This window comes from Phacochoerus africanus, chromosome 12, assembly GCF_016906955.1.
Source record: "Phacochoerus africanus isolate WHEZ1 chromosome 12, ROS_Pafr_v1, whole genome shotgun sequence".
In the NCBI taxonomy this organism is placed as follows: domain Eukaryota; kingdom Metazoa; phylum Chordata; class Mammalia; order Artiodactyla; family Suidae; genus Phacochoerus; species Phacochoerus africanus.
This window is the reverse complement of record NC_062555.1, coordinates 30,844,262-30,865,662: the sequence shown is the minus strand read 5'-3', so window position 1 is coordinate 30,865,662 and position 21,401 is coordinate 30,844,262. Positions and strand designations below refer to the sequence as shown.

At 43.6% G+C, this 21,401-nt stretch overlaps 1 protein-coding gene across 7 annotated transcripts in view; it reads right to left on the bottom strand.

Annotated features, from left to right (window-relative positions):
* Positions 1-9,693, bottom strand: part of CDC14B (cell division cycle 14B) — a 121,007-nt gene extending 111,314 nt beyond the window's left edge. For 2 of the 7 annotated variants that reach the window (XM_047754727.1, XM_047754729.1), the window contains exon 1: positions 9,069-9,355. In XM_047754727.1, the coding sequence (XP_047610683.1) occupies positions 9,069-9,228 (160 nt within the window). In that variant the 5' untranslated portion in view covers positions 9,229-9,355. Of the gene's footprint in view, positions 1-9,068 lie in introns of all 7 variants that reach the window. The other 5 variants (XM_047754730.1, XM_047754728.1, XM_047754738.1 and 2 more) reach the window with 5 other exon arrangements.
* Between the last annotated feature and the right edge of the window lie 11,708 nt (positions 9,694-21,401).

Here is a 21,401-nt window from a genome sequence, read left to right as displayed (position 1 = left end):
AGTTCAATTCCCGCAGCCTGGCACAAGCATCCAGCATTGCCACAGCTCAGATTCCTAGCCTGGAGAACTCCATATGCCATGGGGAGGCCAAAAAAGAGGGGGGAAAAAAAAGATATAAAAGAACTTTCCTGTTTCCAAAGTTCAAGTTGGTATTCCATGAGATTTCTTTCCCTCTTATCAAACACAGTAAGATACATGCCTATTCCTAAAGCAAAGAAATACCTAGAAATAACTAACTAACCTGGAGAAGGGAGGGGGGGGGAAATGAAGAACAGCTGTTAGAACAACTTATCTATCCTTTCATCAAGAACCTACACAATTGAGATATAATTAAGACAGAAAAAGTTTAATATTACCAAAAACATCCATCATCCAAAACAGAGCATTCATAATGAACCCGATAAACTATCACAGAAACGGCTTCCAGCATTACCTATACACAGAAACCAACAAAACTTTTCATATAAAGACAGATTTCAACTTAAGTCGTAAACATACTAAAGATACTCTATAGTTATAGAAAACTAAAACTGCTACCTAGGCTAAAATTAAGACAAGCAAACAGGAAGGGACGGAACCAAGAAGCACAACTAACAGATTAAATCTACAGTTTTAAAATCATCAAAGAACTGCAAAGTAGAGTCAATGATCTGAATACCTTGGTTGGAGCAGTATCCATGAAAAGCTATAGAAAAAAAGAGAGAAAGAGAATGGCTTAAAACTTTCAAGTAAATTAGAGAATCCAGATGAGACGTACACATTCCAGTTAAATAACCTTGTATTTAGGAAGTGAGAATCAATTTTATTTTTGGAAATTGTTTTCTAAGGTAATCCCTGCCTAATATCATAGTCAGCACTTCTAGAAATTAACTCATCTTGGAAGCTAAAAACCAAAAAATATAAAGAAACAGTAGCTGAAGACTGGTGGGTCCTGCTGCACCACTTCCTCTGAACCTAACACAATCTGTCCACTTTTGACCCATAACACGCTTGCACCTACTTACCTCACTCATAAAGGGGCCTAAGTGAGGACAGGCTTTGAAATATTCAGATGAACCAGTCTATCCAGGCTTTTCATCTCCATTTAAAGATAATTACAGGAGTTCCCGTCTAGTGACTCAGCAGAAACAAATCTGACTAGCATCCTTGAGGTTGCGGGTTCGATCCCTGGCCTCGCTCAGTGGGTTAAAGATCTGGCGTTGCTGTGAGCTGCTGTGCAGGTCACAGACAGGGCTCAGATCGTGCGTTGCTGTGGCTGGCGTAGGTCAGCAGCTACAGCTCCAATCTGACCCCTAGTCTGGGGACCTCCACATGCTACGGGGGTGGCCCTAAAAAGACAAAAAAAAAAGATAATTATAAAAGTAATTTTAACATGAAGGTCCTTAAAGGACTCACAAAGATTTAAAAAAAAATATTCTGTAGCCAGGATAAGAAGAAAAACAAAAAAACTGGCTACTAAAATTATTTTTGCCCAGGGTAATAAAAAAATAATTTCAAAATCTTTTCTCGAGTTCCCTGGTGGCTCAGCAGGTTAAGGACTCTTCATGGTCACTGCTGTGGCTTAGGTTTAATCCCTGGCCCTAGAATCTCCACATGCCACTGTCTGGGGTGGGGGGAATATAATATACACACACACATATTATATATAATATATATAATACATATATATAATTTCTTATTTATGCCTGACTCCCACCACTTCCAAATAAACTGGGTCTCTGTGCTACACATTAAGCATTAGAAAGGCCTTTTGAAAGGAAATTGGTTGTACCCAAAGCAAACTTAAATAAAAGCTCTACCTGCCAATAACATGCACCACAGTATCAAAGCTCTGATCTGTGAAATCTTTTAAATAGACGTACTGGGACACAGTCATGCTTCAAGTTATCCACTCTGAACATTTTATCATTTATCAATAAGTAATTTATTTTTTTCTATAACCTTCTCTCTTAGGCTCTGCCACCGAGGCCTTTGCATTTTTATGAAGACCTCCCTGCCCCCAGCAATAAGCTTAGCTGCAATTTAATAGTAGGCAACATACACACGCTTCAGTACAAGAAAAATACGTGAACAATAGCCTCAAAAATGAAGGATGAGCTCTGGTGTATTACTCCTCTTACAAGAAATCGTTAGGGAGAAACCGAAACATTCTTCTCCAGGCAGAAAAGACGATCAACGCGGCGCCAAGCCTCCTCCGCGCCGCTGCCAAACACTGAGCAGCCTCATGCGGAGCGATTCTCCCTGAAGACCGTGCTCAGAAGCGGGGCGGGAACACACTGCGTTTTCACTGTGCTGATTCACTGAACCTTTTGTGCAAGAACACGTATGGGGGAGATGTTTGCCTGTGAGCCTGAAACCCTTCCAACCGTGGTGACCCTCTCGGTGTAACCCCTGGTTGTCACCGGGGCCCCAAGCCAGGCACTTAACAGGCATCCCCTGCGTTTCAATCTCCCGGTAACTCTGAGGACTTTCTGTTTTTACACAGATGAGAAAATCCAGGCTGCACACGGTAATTAATAAACTGGCTGCGTTCAATCCCCACGTGGGGAGACACTAGCTTTGCTCGACTACTAGAATTAGGTCTTTTTGCAACACTCTCCGATCAGAGTTTTTCTTCCTCAGAGATTTCAACCACGATATGGTTCCTCTATAGGATACTTCTCCTTCATACCCTCCAAGTTTTATTTTCTCAAATAACACAGAAAGCATAAACTCCAGACGGACGATCTGCAGCAGTGACCTCTTTTTTAGCGCTGGAAGCGGGCAGGGGAGACCCTGGCAGTGAAGGTACTGATTACACATTTCTTGAAGGAATGAAATATCTGGAAAATCAGGGCTGTGACAGTGGCCAACCTGGAAAACAGCATGCGCTCTGAAGGACCTGAATTGTACTTAGTTCGCTCATTTTTCTAAATTCACTAGGTAAGTATTCATCCCTCTAAATTCAACTTTATAGATAACCACTTATGGAGCATCTACTATTACAGCATCTTCTAACCAAAGTAGCTCAGGACTAACTAGTAGATGTTCAGTAACTCATCTATGTATAGCTATGCTTTATCTGTCAGCAAGAATATATATAAGGCAGGGAGGTAATCATGACTTTCCCAAAAAGAAACTGTATCAACTTGGCCAAATTACCTATCTCTGGTCTTGACTTCTTCAGAGGAAAAAAAATGAAGGCTGTGCTATTTCTAGAGGATCTCTTGAAATTCTTTCAAAAAACACCAATCCTATCAATTCAGAAATCCCCAGAGACCATCTCAGAAATTTCCGACAAATGCCACTGGTATGCACCAGTGCCTTTCTTCCAGCTTAAAAATCCACCTCTTGTTTTCATTCTAGTTCACCCCGACGCCAAGATTTCAGTTAGTGTGTGCGGACTGTCAACTCCTGGCATTAGCACCATCTCTGTAACTCCGTTATTATGCCACCTCCTCTTCATCTTTCTGCCCAAACACTCTTTATGTGGCAGCAACATTGAAGTTTTTGCCTGTTTATTCGTGCCTAAGGAATTAGACTTAAAGCAAATAACTAACATGATACCATCAGAAGTAAAGATACTGAAGACTCAAGCACATAAATCAAGAAAATAAATTCACATTATGCACAAAGAGTACGTATAGAAATATCTCATAAGCCAGAAGAAAAATGAACACGATATACTTTCTTGAGTTTCAGTTATTGAAACAATAATCTACTACAGGTCACTCTTGAAGAAAAATGAATTTATTTCCTCCTTGTATCAGTGTCCCATGTTAATAGCATTCCTTTTCTTAGCAAGATATACTTCTATCACTGCAAACAATGAATATGCATGACTACTTTACATGGTAAGCATTCAATAAATACTTCTTGAAATAATGAGTAAATTTTCCCTGTCTAATGATATTTACTGTTGAGTTTTTAAAATCCTAAAAAAAAGGGGAGGGGAGCGGTGCTGCAGCTGTTTAATTTTATTTGACAACTATCCAATACACCATTAATCAATGCTTTTAAATAACAATCCTGACCTTAATTAGAGCTTCTCCAAAAAATTATTTACTGTTAGACACTCTTTACAAGGCAGAATATAATGGCAGACACTGAAAAAAATTATTTTTAAGACATTTTACCAAGAATCTTTTCTAAGCCAGCAGTTATTGCCAATTTCCTCTACTAGTCAAAGTTTAAAAATTAAAAAGTAAAATACACTGACATTTTGTACCAACTTCTAAAATCCTATAAATTATCAAACACAGAGTTAATGTTATAGTCTTTTTTTTTTCCATATTAATAAAGAGGAAAGGAAAATGTGACATGTCATTCATGGAGGGCCCTGTTTAAGAGACTGGACTAGAGAGAGATCAAAAAGATTCATACTTTTGGCTGCAAGGAGGTTCAGAGGAAAATCAGAAACTTCACTGTTTCCGACTTTTTTTTTTCCTTGGTATTTGTCTCATCTTGTTATCTAGCTCCAAATCCAACTGAAAAAAACTCCTCACTTCCCTTCTGCCCCTGTTTCCTGACTGATAACTCATTCAGATCTATCTTTGCTCAGTATCTCTTTAGCATTAATGCATGAGGTTTATGCCGTATTTTATAACCTTTTTTCACATGGTGTAGAGGAACCGTACCAGGAATACAGCTCAGGTAAAAATCCATGTCATTGCACACGGCAAGAACTGAATGAATGGTCAAGGAGCGGTTGATGGGATCTTCTGCTTAGGAATAAAACCTGGGTTAGTCTGCTCCTAGTAAGAAGAATGAATATCCATATCGGGATGGTGGGCTAGACACTAAATAGCAACCACACAACAAAGGACTAAGGACCAAAAATATGAATGAAGCATCCTGTGTTAAATGTACACTAGAGTTCCCTGGTGGCTCAGTGGGTTAAAGATCCAGCATTGTCATTATTGCGGTGCCAGTGGCTGCTGTGGCTGGCACCAATTCAATCCCTAGCCTGGGAACTTCCGGATGCCACAGGAGCAGCCAAATAAATAAATAAAATAAATGTACACACATGAAATACCCCAGTCTATGAGAATTCAACTTACAGATGAACTTAGATTGTAATAAAAATGTCAAGGGACCAAACTTAAAAAAAAAAAGTAATGTATTTAAGGGCAGGGTGGGGAGACGTAATACTGTGCATTAATGTTTACAAACCAACCCCACTGGGAAAGAATCTTCACAATCTATAACAAGTGTCAGTGAGGATGGTGGAATAATGGGTACTTTGCTAGTGGGAATGCTGGTGGCACGGCTGTCTTGGAAAAAAGTCTGGCAGTTCATGGAGTTACCATGTAACCCAGCAATTCCACTCCTAGGTGTATACCCAAGGGAACTGAAAACATCTGTCCATGCAAAAACACGTACGTAAATGTTCATAGCAGGAGTTCCCATTGTGGCTCAGTGGTTAACAAATCCAACTAGGAACCATGAAGTTGCGGGTTCGATCCCTGGCCTTGTTCAGTGGGTTAAGGATCCGGCATTGCCATGAGCTGTGGTGTAGGTTGCAGATGAGGCTTGGAGCCCGTGTTTCAGTGGTTGTGGCGTAGGCCAGGGGCTACAGCTCCAACTAGACCCCTAGCCTGGGAACCTCCATATGCTGCAGGTGCAGCCCTAGAAAAGCCAAAAAGCCAAAAAAAAAAAAAAAACTTCATAGCAGCATTATTCATAATTGTCCAAAGCGTCCACTCATAACTGGATAAGCCTATGTACACCTTGGCCTGAGCTCTTCAAGTTTACAGATACAATCACACATGCAGATGCAGACGTACATGGATGCTACTACAGCCTTTTGCAACAGGGACTGGAAAATCCCCAAAGTACCATTTAGTTATTATCATTAGATAAATCACCGTGAAGCCAGACAAGGCCACAACATGCAGCCATTAAAAAGAGGCCTGTTCCTGCTGGCATGGTACAATTTGTACACACTTGAACAGGAACAGAAAACTAGGAAGGGAAAGAAAATATTACCAGGGAGGAAAATTAACTACATCTATGTATCTCTTTTGGTTAATGTTTCACTTTAAAATTGTGCACACACTGCTTTTAGAAAACAATGCCTGAGGGGAAAACGAGTTGGGAACCACAGACCAGGGTGCCATTTGCTAAGGATGAGGCCTCACGCCTTCCCTACAAATCCAATATAAAATAATCTCCATCCTGCATCCAAAGTTACTTTGTCATGTATATCACACCAAAACAAATTGGCTTAGTATCATTTTTTAAATAATTTTTTTTCTTCTTTTTTATCTCTTTTTTTCTTTTCCAGCCACACCCGCCACACCCTAGCCCTATGCATAGAATCTGAGCAACGCTGGATCCTTACATAATCCACTGCACCAGCTGGGGAGTGAGCCCTCAGGGCCTCAGCAAAAACACCAGATCCCCAACCTGCTGGGCCACAGTGAGAACTCCAATTTAGCATCATTTCTCCCAGGAAGTCAAGACAGTGACAAAGGGGTACATGGAGAAGTTACATCCCTGCAGTGATCTTACAGTGAGGCTGGACTCTCCTATTATCTGAGCTTCTAATCTAAATATTGTATTTTGATTTTATATAATGCACCAACTCTTGCCTCACTATTCTGCTTGGTGATATTTTCTGAAGTTAACTCACATATCACTGCCTCAGGAAAGCCAGCCACATTACATTTTTTTCTCCTTGAAGGAGAAGGAAGATCAGTCCAGTGACTTTACTGTCAGAAACTTCCTTTTTGATGGGAGACAACTGTCTAAACAAGTCATAAAACATGTATATACATTTAAATCCATATATACCATTTTATGGTTTTATGTTTTAAAACCATATCTAGAAAAATAAAGAAATAAAAAGAAATAAATAAATAAAACCATATCTAGGGAGTACCCCTTGTGGCTCATCGGAAACATCCATGAGGATGCAGCTTCAATCCCTGGGTTTGCTCAGTGGATCTGGCATTGCCTCAAGCTGTGGTGCAGGTCACAGATGTGACTCTGATCCTTCACTGCTATGGCTGAGGTGTAGGCCAGCACCTGCAGCTCGGATTCGACTCCTAGCCTGGGAACTTCCAGATGCCACAGGTGTGACCCTAAAAAGCAAAAAATAAACAAATAAAATAAAACCATATCTGTTTTAGCCTAAGCAGTAAAGAAAGCCAAATGAGGCAGTTCTGCATATACTAATAGAAAATACCATGAAGAAAACACAACATGCAGGAGTTCCCGTCGTGGCTCAGTGGTTAGTGAGTCCGACTAGGAACCATGAGGTTGCAGGTTCGATCCCTGGCCTTGCTCAGTGGGTTAAGGATCCGGCGTTGCGGTGAGCTGTGGTGTAGGTTGCAGACGCAGCTCGGATCCCATGTTGCTGTGGCTCTGGCGTAGGCCGGTGGCTACAGCTCCGATTGGACCCCTAGCCTGGGAACCTCCATATGCCGCAGGAGCGGCCCAAGAAATGGCAAAAAGACAACAACAACAACAGAAAAAAGAAAAAACAACATGCAAAACATGTTGTATGCCACAGTACTTGGGCATACAACATGTACTGAATGTATATGCAGTCTATTTCTGGGAAGATTCACAAGAAACTAGGAACATAAGTTGCCTCTGGGGAAAGATATCCAGTGGCTGAGAACAACTTATGTATAATATGCCTGTTTAACTTCGGAATTAAGAATTCTGTACCAAGGCAGTGTGTTGCTACCCCTAAGACTGAATGCTATTAAACACGGTCCTTCAAAACGGTATAAATAACAAAAGCATCCCGACTGTGTGGGGCCATCTCCCAGGGAGCACACACGTGGCGGGACCTGGTCTCAGCCTCAGCAAGTCGGCTTCAGCTACTACGGCGCCAGGCGCTACGGGACACCCGGGCAGATGCCCCCAGAGACACGTACTTAAGGCCTTCTTGCCTCCCTCCTCGGTTCCCAAGGGCCATCCACTCAACGCCGAGGCACCTTCCACTCTACTCTCAGCTTTCTGCAAAATGGACCTTCTGTGTCCCACTGTCCATCCACTTAGAAAATAATTTCTACTAAAATTCTGTGTTTGAACACTTTCTAAATTAATGTCCTGACCGCTCCAGCTCACCTGGTTTTAGCAAAGGCTAAGGGCGGGAAACAGTTTCTAAAAATCCCACACACCGAGGTTTCCACATTCAGCGCCACACGAAAACAGACTGCAAAATCCCTCAAAATTGTAGACAGCTGTGCTGTTTACAAAGCCTTACCACATACATCCTCATATTTAATGCCTTCACAGTCCTCAGTGTCAATCCTGGCAAACCCCACAGCTGCCAAACTGGATTTATTACATTTTCAGGAATTGTACAATCAGCACTAATAATAAGGCATCTATCAAACGGCTGCTTTTCTACCTGCTATTTCTCAAAAGTGACAACTCTGAGTATTCGGCACGCTGACCGATTCAAAAGCCATCAACGTGACACATCCCTTCCAGAAGCAAGGCAAGGGAATTTTCCCCAGGAGGGTCTGGGCAGTGCTTGTGCGCGCACTGGGGAGGGGGCAAGTGCCTTGAGGAGCAGGGTAAGGATCAGGCTCCCCAGCCGGGCCGGGGAACGCCGCCCCAGGCGGGAGGGACTCCATTTCCCACAGAGCAGCAGAGGCTTGGCAAACGCCAAATAAACAAGGCAGCTCCCGTGCTGGCGAGTTCAGCGCGCTCGGGGAATCCTTTGGGAGTGACTCGGAGGTTCAGACTCTTGTTAAGGGCCAACCGACCTTCCAACCTGGGAGGCGGTATCAACTTGGATTTAGGAAAAGCCGGAGGCGCCGAGCTGACGCCAGCCATTTAGAAAGGTGACCCTCGGGCCATCTTGGCTGGGGTAGGAGGGTGCAAAACGGATAAAGTTACAGATCGCAGCAAACGCAGATGGAAACTCGGGGTAGGCGGGCGCTCCCAGAGAGCCCGGCTCCTGAAGGGGGTGTGGCCGGCTGGGGCTTTTATGGGGTGGGGGTGGAGGCGTGTCAGTCGGGCCCCAGGAGGCGCCTATACCGCCTGGGTGGGTGGGCTAGGACCCCCGCGCCGGGTGCCGCGTGTCCGAGGCGGCCCACCATGCGCTCGCTCGCTCGCTGGCTCACCGGTGATGTCCAGGTACAGGTCGTCCCGTTGGTCCAGGTGGTGCAGTTCCTGCGACGTGGAGCTGCGGCTCTTCTTCACTCCCTGCGAGGACGACGAACACCGCCGCGAGCAGGGGGGCGCGGCGGCCCAGCTCGGCCGCCGCTCGCTCTTCCGCTTCATGGAGGCGGCCGCGGCCCGTCAGGGGACCACGACCATGGCCCCGCGCGCCCGCTAGCCCGCCAAAGCCCCCGCCAGCCCCGCGCGCGGGCGCTCGGGGCGGCGGGCGCGGAGGGGCGCTGCGGCGACGGCGGAGCCGGCGCGGGTGGCCGCGCAGAAGCCGGAGGAGGGGCTGGGCCCACCGCGCCTGCCCCGCTCCCTCCTGCGGCCGCCGCGGGACCGGCGCCGCAGCCCTTGGTATAGCGCCTCCTGCTGCTGCTGCTGCTGCGGGCGCCCCCCAGCCCGCCCCTAGGTGCCCGCTGCCCGCTGGCGCGGCGGAGGCGACGGTGCTGCGGCCGGCGCCAGGGGCTGCCCGGGGTAACCGCGCGCGCCCACCGCAGCTGCAGACGCTGCTGCCGAGGCGCCCGAGCACAGCGGGCCGCGGCTCCCAGGGACCCCAGGAGGGCTGTTCCGTGGAGCTTCATTCACAAAAAAGGGCCCACAACCCTCCTCGGGGCCCGCAGACTGAGCCCTTTCATTGGTCAGTGAGTCGTGACGTCACGGAGACGGAGCTTTTCTACAGGCAGGTAGCCGGTGACGCCATAAAGAAAAGTCTGAGTGGTTCCGCCAATCAAAGATAAAAGTGCACTCGCGACCCTCCGCAAGCCCTCTAACTTCTGTTTCTTCTATGTCCCCAGAATGCCAAGACCCCAGTTTCAAACTTCCTTTAGTGAGTCATCAACGCTTTACACAGCCCCTACCCTAGTAACTTAACTGCGGTTCTTTGGCGTGTATATTTTTTTAAGGTATTTCTTGGTTTTCCGTCTGTTCGCTCCAAGTCAAAGGGGCTCGTGCCATGGCGGCTGGCTTGGAAAAGAGAATGGACTTAGTGAATTGTCCGCTGTTATGTAGACTTAAGGTGGAGTTGATTTCAGAATTTAGGAACTATTTAAATCAGCTACGCTCTTTTTAGTGACCTATGCCCAGGATTCAAATAGTCCAAGCAAGAGCTTCTTAAGGAATCGATAAAACTACCATAGAAACACGATATACTACAATGGTTTGCACTTCGAAGTTCGTCATCTTGGAATCCTGTACCGGGATTGACTCAGTAGTTTCATACACCAGTTGCTATGTTTTTCTTACCTAAGGTATTGACAGGTCCAGTCGGTGAAGTATTGAAACAAGTGACGAGTTTAATCATCTTGCAACTGCATAATCAATCTCCTTTTTTTTTTTTTTTTCCTACTGGGTTAAAATAATGACAGATCTTTCTAGAATTTAACCAAGACTAACATTTTGAAGGGCCTTTGCTTTGAACAAATATCCGTGGTGGCATAGAAAAGTGCCGGTGGGCAGTATTTAGATTTTAGACCCCAAAATTCCACTTCTAGCCAGCTAGTCCCAATTTTCACCAGCACTTTCCACAATTACTGCCAGCCTCTAGAAGGAAGAATTTGAATCAGTCTCCTGGGAAGCCTTTCAGAAATGCAGATTTTGATGGAGTACCTCCCTACCTCCCAGAGGGGCTATTTGACTTTTATTGTTGAAGACCTTTACCTTAAGCACTGCTAATTGAGGAATGGAGGCTGGAGAAAAGAGGGCTCTGCCTGAGGGAGGCATTTGAATAGTCTGGAACTAGGGCTCTGACTTTTAGACCAGGTCCTCATTTCATTCTTCCCTTTTTCCATAAGGAAATCAATGAAGGCCTTAAATTAAATCCAAAAAAAAAAGTCTTCAGGTTATCCCTAAGAGCAACAAAAAAAAGCAAGAGACTTGGGAAGTGCTCTGCAAATGAGTCCAGGTCAGCAGAAACCTACCCATCCCAGGTCTTCCTCTGTTCTCAACAAGAAGAGGAGGCCTTTCACACTGACCTAGAGGCTCAGGAGCCATTTTCCAGGCTACCTGGGATTTTATAAGAGTAGGTCTTGGTTTTTTGTTTTGTCGTATTGAGGTATAATTGATATATAACATTATGTTAAATTTCAAGTGGACAACCTAATGATTTCATATCTGTGTATATTTTAAAATGATCACAGTAAGTCTAGTTAACATTGAGAAGGTCTTTTTTTTTTTTTTTTGGTCTTTTTAGGGCTGCACCTGAGGCATATGGAGGTTCCCATGCTAGGGGTTGGATCAGAGCTATAGCGGCTAACCTACACCACAGCCACAGCATCGCCAGATCCAAGCCAAGTCTGCGACCTACCCCACAGCTCATGGCGACACATGATCCTTAACCCACTGAACGAGGCCAAGGATCAAACCTGCATACTCGTGGATACTAGTCAGTTTCATTTCTGCTGAGCCACAACTGGAACTCTAAGGTCTTGTTTTAAATAGATATTACATGAGAGTTGTCTCCCTAGATTAAAGAAATTCAAGTACCCCCCCCCCCCAAAGAAAGGGAGTTCCTGTCGTGGCTCAGCAGTTAGCGAACCCAACTGGCATCCATAAGGACTCAGGTTCGATCCCTGACCTCGCTCACTGGATTGAGGATCCCTTGTTGCTGTGAGCAGTGGTGTAGGTCGCAGAGGCATCTCGGGTCCCACGTTGCTGTGGCTCTGGCGTAGGCCAGCGGCTGTAGCTCCAGTTGGACCCCTAGCCTGGGACCCTCCATATGCTTCAGGTGCGGCCCTGAAATACAAAAAAAGAAGGAAGGAAGGAAGGAAGGAAGGAAAGAAAGAGAAAGAAAGAAAGAAATTCAAGTACCCTATGACTTTTTATTTATTTGAGAGCAACTTATCTAAATGTCAGACTAAGAACAAAGTGCCAAGAATTTCACTCTATCAGTTTGTTTTCTCTCACTTTCAAATACAGTGGGCTAGAAATTCTATTGAAATGCATATCATTGCAATAAAAGGAAAAAGTGTTATAAATACAGATAATTATACAGTGTAAGCATTGTATTTTACAAACATACAATTTTATGGTTTTGTTGGTATAACACTATTAGCAGAGAAGATGTGTGATTACAGTTTGAAATTTTGCAGAAATATCTTCCATTTTAGGGGAATAGGAAGCCCATATGCTATGTATACACATTTAAGTTTAAAACGTTATTTAAAATATTTTGTTTTTAGGAGTTCCCGTCCTGCTCAGGCAGTTAACAAACCCGGCTAGTATCCTTGAGGACTCGAATTCGATTCCTGACCTCGCTCAGTGGGTTCAGGATCCAGCGTTGCCCTGAGCTGTGGTGTAGGTCACAGAAGCGGCTCAGATCCCAAGTTGCTGTGGCTGTGGTGTAGGCTGGTGGCTACAGCTCTGATTGGACCACCAGCCTGGCAACATCCATATGCTGCAGGTGTGGCTCTAAAAAGACAAAATATATATATATTTTGATCGTGGCAGAAAAGTGATATTTCTTACTGATAGTTGTTTTGTGTGTGGCACTTCTGTTCAATAAGCTGACCTCTGGGCTCTGAGAATATGACCACAGGAAATGTGGTTTCATTTGCTTGGTTGGCTGGCTAGTTTGTGATTCAAATTGACCGTTGATCATAGAATTTTAGAACTTGAAGCACCTTATACAATATTTGGTGCAAGGCTGCCCTCTCACAGCGAGGACATGGGGACACGCATAAGTGGCAGTGGCAGCTCAGGGGCCAGAACCCAGACACTCTCCAGGATTCTGATTTCGTAAAGAACTTTAAAGAACTTAAAGAACAAGTGCATCTGGTTGATTCTCCACATTATGGGCAGTAGCATGAAAAGCTAAAAAGGAACGTTTTCTTAGTTATTTCAGGTAACTTGATTTTCTGAAAATTTAAAATCTTGCCCTAAAATTAGTAGAAACTGATGGATTAGTAGAAACTGGGAGTGTTTATATATTATGGATATCAGCCCTTCAACCTTCGTTGATAATACCTATCGAGTCTTTGTCATATTACTCTATTCATGTTGCTACCAAAGTTTTACATCTTAATGTCAAATCAGTTTTACCAATCTTTTTTTAAGGCTTCCGGTTGGTGTATTTTGTTTGTCCCATCCCAATATTTTAAAAGTACTACTTATTTTCTTCTTCTTTTTTTTTTTGTCTTTTTGCCTTTTCCAGGGTCGCAGTCACGGCATATGGAGGTTCCCAGATCTACAGCCACTGGCTGATGCCACAGCCACAGCAATTCGGGATCCAAGCCACGTCTGCGACCTACACCACAGCTCACACAATGCCGGATCCTTAACCCACTGCGCAAGGCCAGGGATCGAACCCGAAACCTCATGGTTCCTAGTCAGATTCGTTAACCACTGAGCCACGACAGGAACTCCATCTTCTTCTGTTTTTTTTAGAGATATTATTATAGTTAGCTCCTTAATCCACCTGGACTTTATTTGGAAGACATAGGATAACATAAAGATCTATTCTTTTGAAAAGCTTTTGCACAGCAGAGGAAACCAAAAAGAAACCAAAAAACAACTTACAGAATGAGAGAAAGTAGTTTCAAATGATGCAATGGACAAGGGCTTAATCTCTAGAATATATAAGCAACTTATACAACTCAACAGCAAAAAAGCCAATCAATCAATGGAAAAATGGGCAAAAGACCTGTATAGACATTTCTCCAAGGAAGATACACAGATGGCCAGCAAACACATGAAAAAATGCTCAACATCGCTGATTATAAGAGAAATGCAAATCAAAACTACCATGAGATACCACCTCACACCAGTCAGATTGGCCATCATTAATAAGTCCACAGATAACAAGTGCTCGAGGGGTTGTGGAGAAAAGGGAACCCTCCTGCACTGCTTGTGGGAATGTTAACTGGTACAGCCACTATGGAGAACAGTTTGGAGATACCTTAGAAATCTATACATAGAACTTCCGTATGACCCCACAGTCCCACTCTTGGGCATTTATCCAGACAAAACTCTACTTAAAAGAGACACATGCACCCGCATGTTCATTGCAGCCCTATTCACAATAGCCAGGACATGGAAACAACCCAAATGTCCATCAACAGATGATTGGATTAGGAAGATGTGGTATGTATACACAATGGAATACTACTCAGCCATAAAAAAGAATGACATAATGCCATTTGCAGCAACATGGATGGAGCTAGAGAACCTCATACTGAGTGAAATGAGTCAGAAAGACAAAGACAAATACCATATGATATCACTTATAACTGGAATCTAATATCCAGCACAAATGAACATCTCCTTAGAAAAGAAAATCATGGACTTGGAAAATGGACTTGTGGCTGCCTGATGGGAGAGGGAGGGAGTGGGAGGGATCGAGTGCTTGGGGTTATCAGACACAACTTGGAATAGATTTATAAGGAGATCCTGCTGAGTAGCATTGAGAACTATGTCTAGATACTCATACTGCAACAGAACAAAGGGTGGGGGGAAAATGTATACATGTAAGGATAACTTGATTCCCTTGCTGTACAGTGGGAATAAATAAATAAATAAATGAAATTTTTTAAAAATCTATTTTTTCCCAACATTTTTAATTATATAGTCCATCTTTTCCCTAGTGATTTGAAATGCTACTCTTTTTTATAAGTACAATTCTCATCTACACTGTGGCCTATTCCTTTTATTGATCTTTTTTGTCTGTTTCTATGGCATGCACACTCTTTATTTTTTTAATTTATTTTTAATTTTTTGTCTTTTTGTCCTTTTAGGGCCACACCCACAGCAAATGGAGATACCCAGGCTAGGGGTCTAATCAGAGCTGTTGCTACCAGCCAATACCAGCACCACAGCAGCACCAGATCCGAGCCGAGACTGCAGCTTACACCACAGCTCATGGCAACGTCGGATCCTTAATCCACTGAGCGAAGCCAGGGATTGAATCTGAAACCTCATGGTTCCTAGTTGGATTCGTTTCCGCTGTGCCATGACAGGAACTCCCCATGCACGCTCTTTAGATTATTGGAGCTTTATAGTATGGTTTGGTGTCCTGTGAGATTAGTTCCTCCTTACTATATTTCTTTTCCAAAAAGATTTGTATAATACTATCCCCACCTTAAACCAAATGTAAAATATTGCCTCTCTGAGAAAGAGTGAGCCAAACAGAAATGATGTGCCTCTTGGTGAACACAGCATCACCAATAAAGAATCTAATCAAGGAGTTCCCGTCGTGGCTCAGCGGTTAACGAGCCTGACTAGCATCCACAAGGATGTGGGTTCGATCCCTGGCCTCACTCAGTGGGTTAAGGATCCAGCGTTGCCGTGAGCTGTGGTGTAGGTCGAAGACACGGCTCAGATCCCGCGTTGCTATGGCTGTGGTGTAGGCCGGCGACTACAGCTCCGGTTGGACCCCTAGACTGGGAACCTCCATATGCTGCGGGTGTGGCCCTAAAAAGACCAAAAAAAAAAAAAAATCGCACAAAAAAAAAAGAACCTAATCAAGCCTTGAGATCTGATTTCAATTTACAGGCAACATAGGGGGTAGAGGAACACGTTCAATGACTTATAAGGAAACAACCTAACAAATCCTGAATGTGAGGCTTTCTACAAACTGTTTCTTCAACAAGCAAAAAAACTGGAGTCGATTGAGTGAGAGGATCTGCGGTAAAGAGCCTTACAAGGCATAACAACCAAATGCATGGATTTTTTGGGGGGAGTGCAATCTTCTATTACTTCATTTTTGTAAGTGTAAAAGAGGCCTTTTGAGGATTTATTAACTTTATTTCAGTGTAAACTCGGTGTATAGGTCAGTAAAATTGCAATGTCAGCTACAGAAATTTCCTGAGTTTTTTTAAAAAAAAAAAAAACAACAAAGTAGGAGTTCCCTTGTGGTGTAGTGAGTTAAGTGTCCAGCATTGTCACTGCAAAAGTTTGGGTCACTGCTGTTGCATGGGTTCAATCCCTGGCCCAGGAATCCCCATGTGCTGCCAATGCAGCGCAAAAAAAAAAAAAATCAAGGTATAGTAACAACATTGTGACTCAACTCTATTTCAATAAAATGCTTTAAAAAATCAAGGTATAATTAACGTACAATAAAAACAAAGATTTTAGGCATTAGTTCAGTGGGTTTTAAAATTATATACACCTATGTAACCACCACCCAAAACAAGATAGGGAATCAATGGATCTTTTAAAAATACCCTCCAGAGTTCCCTGGTGGCTCTGTCGGTTAAGGACCTGGTGTTGCCACTGCTGTGGCTCTGGTCACAGCTGTGACATGGATTTGGTCCCTAGCCCAGGAACTTCTGCATGCTGTGGGTGTGGCCAAAAAGACAAGAGTATCATCCATGCAAATGTGAGCATGGTTCCCTGTGTCAGGCCTTTATCCACGCCATCCCCCCTGCTATTCCAGCCCATCCCCCACTCCTCCATTGTCCCCACTTGCTGCTCTCCATCAACTCTGACAGCCCTCTGTGCCATACTTCAGCTTCTGAAACTTCCCTCCTGCTCTCTCACCCTGACTGAGTTGGATGATCTCTGATGGCTGGAGCTATTCTCCACTGGCTGGCTTGGCTATTCTCTCTTGGCCTCTGCAAAATTTGCTACAGATCCAAGTTGTCCTTGCCTTTGGCCCCAGCTGCTGGGCCACCCCCACCAGGCCTCCTCCTACTGGGGCTTGGTGGTGGTAGGACAGAGCTTGCAGAGTTCATCAGGAGAGATAATCTGGTAATCTGAGGTAGCTAATAGTCTCTTTCACCTTACTACATATGTTTTCTTTTTTTTGTGTGTGTGTGTGTGTGTTTTTGCCATTTCTTGGGCCGCACCCTTGGCATATGGAGGTCCCCAGGCTAGGGGTCTAATTGGAGCTGTAGCTGCCAAGCCTACGCCAGAGCGGATGCTAGATCCTAAACACGTCTGCAACCTACACCACAGCTCACGGCAACGCCAGATCCTTAACCCACTGAGCAAGGCCAGGGATCAAACCCTCAACCTCATGGTTCTTAGTCGGATTCGTTAACCACTGAGCCATGACGGAAACTCCAACATACATTTTTCTTTCCAATGGTTGCAGGACAAGAAAGACATCCTTGTCTGAGTCTGCCGTTACCCACACAGTTAGAAGTAAATTAAAGATATCAATTTCAGGAGTTGCCGTCGTGGCGCAGTGGTTAATGAATCCGACTAGGAACCATGAGGTTGCGGGTTCAGTCCCTGCCCTTGCTCAGTGGGTTAACGATCCGGCATTGCCGTGAGCTGTGGTGTAGGTTGCAGACGGGGCTCGGATCCCGCGTTGTCGTGGCTCTGGTGTAGGCCAGCAACTACAGCTCCGATTCAACCCCTAGCCTGGGAACCTCCATATGCCGCGGGAGCGGCCCAAAGAAATAGCAAAAAGATGACAAAAAAAAAAAAGATATAAATTTCAAGTCACTTCTCTAGTTGTAGAAGTGTAAAACCAATTTATTCTTCATCTGTTGTGGCTGGGAAGGAAATTCCCTGCAAAGATATTTCCAGCTTTCAAAGAAAACTAGTTACCAATTCCAATACATTGGGTGATTTTTCTGGAATTTTCTGGAATGACATTTATAAATTTCATTATAAATTTTCCCATCTATGAGGAAATCCTAGCCCAGTCCTGGTTCTCCACTTGAACCCACTATTTCCATGGCAATAGGGAACACAAGAAAAAGTAAAATGCACAGATCTATAGTCTTTAATTCTTATATGGTGAGAGGTTTTCATTATGCATGATTTTTTTTTCCCCTCTTCAATGATACCAGAGCACAAATGGGCAGATTAAGCTGGATTCTCCATTAAGTTCCTCTTTCCATTTTTAAATGCAGACTCAAGTGAGCAGTGAATTATTTTATTGAAAGTTAGAGGCTATGCAAGAGACAAAAATAGAAGCCTGAAATGATCCATAATATAAGCAGTTTCTAGAAATTGTTTGTAAAAGTGACTTTCATGTAAAAATATTGAAAGAAAAGCGATTATGTTTTCACATTTAAGGGTTTTTTGTTTTTGTTTTTGTTTTAGCTTTTGCATTACTAAAAATTAAATTAAAAAACATATTCTTCTGGGTTAAGGATCCAGTGTTGCCATGAGCTGTGGTGTAGGTCAAAGATGTGGCGTGAATCCTGTGTTGCTATGGCTGTGGTATAGGCCAGGCTGGCAACTACAGCTCCAATTTGACCGAGCCCTAGCCTGGGAGTTTCCATATGCCACAGGTAATCCCCCCAACCCCCCCAAAAGACAAATAAATAAATAAAGGCTGAGGTTTTTTTATGGGGTTTTTTTGTTGTTGTTGTTTTTAATGTATTTAGAGAACCCCAGTGACAAGTTGAGGGATCAGACTTGCACTGGACTGTGCTCCACAGTGCTCCCTAGTAAACTTTCAAAACAGCAAATCTAATTGTATTGTATTAATTGTATTGTGTTGTATTTAAATATTCTAACAGCTCCCTGCCCTGTGTAGGGAAAATCTTCTTGAGATTATTTTTTTGGACATCCTACACACTTCTTTGAGAGTCATCTGTATTTGTTGTCTTTGTTTTCTTCTGGTTTTATTGAGATAGAAGTGACATATCGCACTATATAAGTTTAAGGTGAACAGCATAGGAAATTATTATTGGGTTTTTTTTATTTTTAAATTTTTAAACATTTCAAATCTATGGAACAGTTAATTTAGCGGAAAAAGGTCAACATCTCAATCACCAGAGAGTAAGTGACAGACATCATGATTGTATCTCCTAAGAACAGGGACATTTTTTTTCTTTTCTTTTTTTTTTTTGTCTTTTTGCCTTTTCTAGGGTCACTCCCTATGGCATATGGAGGTTCCCAGGCTAAGGGTCTAATCGGAGCTGTAGTCGCCTGCCTACACCAGAGCCACAGCAACGTGGGATCTGAGCCGCATTTGCAACTAACATCACAGCTCACAGCAATGCCGGATCCTTAACCCACTGAGCAAGGCCAGGGATCGAGCCCAAAACCTCATGGTTCCTAGTCGGATTCATTAACCACTGAGCCACGATGGGAATTCCAGGGACATTTTCTTACAGGACCATAATGTCATTGTCAATTCAGAAAACAACATTCCTACCATGTTATCAAATATTTAGTGCATCATCAAAATCCACCTAGGAGTTCTAACTGCGTCCTTTGTAACATTTTTTCCCCTGACCCAGGAAGCAATCCTTTTCCTAAGGATTAGCCTTGGCGTGTACATTTTGGCAGGAATCCTCAACTGTGACGGCACATGCTTGAGGTATCAGATTAACAGGTCTAAGATGCCAGTTTGCCCCATACTGGGTAATTCATGAACTTGGATTCATTAAGGTGTTGCCAGCCAGATTTTCCCACTGTGAAGGTATATATATATATTTTTTCCTTTCGGAATTAATAAACAATTTGGGGGAGATACTTTAAGACCACAAACTGGAGTTCCCATCGTGGCGCAGTGGTTAACGAATCCGACTAGGAACCATGAGGTTGCGGGTTCGGTCCCTGCCCTTGCTCAGTGGGTTAACGATCCGGCATTGCCGTGAGCTGTGGTGTAGGCTGCAGACGCGGCTCAGATCCCGCGTTGCTGTGGTTCTGGCGTAGGCCGGCGGCTACAGCTCCGATTGGACCCCTAGCCTGGGAACCTCCGTATGCCGCGGGAGCGGCACAAGAAATAGCAAAAAGACAAAATAAATAAATAAATAAATAGGGTGGGGTTCCCATTGTGGCTCAGAGGAAATGAATCTGACTAGCATCCACGAGGATGCAGGTTTGATCCCTGGCCTCGCTCAGTGGGTTAAGGATCCAGCGTTGCCAGCTGTGGTGTAGGTGGCAGATGCAACTCAGATCCTATGTTGCTGTGGCTGTGGCATAGGCTGGAAGGTACAGCTCTTATTGGACCCCTAACCTGGGATTTTCCATATGCTGCAGGTGCAGCCCTAAAAAAAAAAAAAAAAAAAAGATAACATGAGAATTGGGATTATAAAGCAATGAGGTTATTATTTTTTGTGGTACTGCAGTTGAATCTTCTATAACCAATTTGTACTAATATAGAGAAAGTTATAATGCAATGACAATTCAGATTATTATTGCTTATAAAAATATAGATAGTAATGAATTTCTATCCCACTGGTGTCCCCAAATCGCCCTGTTACCTTCCTATATGTAAACAATGTTTACAAATTTTTTATGTATCCAGATACAGTCTATATATATGCAAGCATATATAGGTTTTATATACCCAGTGTGTGGCTCACTTTTTTTTTTTTTGCCTCACCCATAGCCTATGGAAACTCCCAGGCCAGGGATCTAACTTGTGCCACCACAGTGACACCAGATCCTTAACCTGCTACACCATCAGGGAACTTCCTATTTCCCTTTTATATCTTAAAACAAAATGACCTAAATTGTCACAACATCGTGAATCAAATCTACTTAAAAAAATTTAAAAGCAGGAATTCCCACTGTGGCTCAGTGTGTTAAGGACCCAATTTAGTCTCTGTGAGAATGTGAGTTCAACCCCTGGCCTCACTCAGTGGGTTAAGGATCTGGTGTTGCTGCAGGCTGCATTGTAGATTGCAGATGCAGCTCGGATCTGCTGTTGCTGTGGCTGTGGCGTAGGTCTGTAGCTGCAGCTCTGATTCGACCCCTAGCCTAGGAACTTCCATATGCCACGGGTGTGGCTATAAAAAGAAAAAAATGACCTATAAAAATTTACAAGCAGAATGACTTTTATAATTTTTAATTTAATGAAAACATGTATGTGTAAACTGTAGCCCATATAGTCTAAGTCAATATTAGAATAATTTCTCAACATTAAGAATCAGCCCGGGAACTTCTGCATGCCCTGAGTGCAGCACCCGCCCGCCCCAAATCATTTGGCTACATTTTTCCCCTAAAAAAGTAGCAGAAAGATGCTTAAAATATTTATCTGTGGTCACAGGTCTCTCTACCAGAGTGTCTCCAGTACCATATTTTATTTTCCTCATTACAAAACATACTTGGATCATTGTTTCCAGTATATTTTTTTGAGGCATAATTGACATAACATTATATTAGTTTCAAGTTACAACATAACAATTCTATATGTGTATTGCAAAATGATCACCAGGATAAGCCCAGTTAATAATCGTCACAATAGGAGTTCCCGTCTTGGCTCAGTGGTTAATGAATCCAACTAGGAACCATGAGGTTGCAGGTTCGATCCTTGGCCTTGCTCAGTGGGTTAAGGATCCGGCGTTGTCCTGAGCTGTGGTGTAGGTCACAGACGTGGCAGATCCCATGTTGCTGTGGCTCTGGCCTAGGCCGGTGGCTATGGCTCCGATTAGACCCCTAGCCTGGGA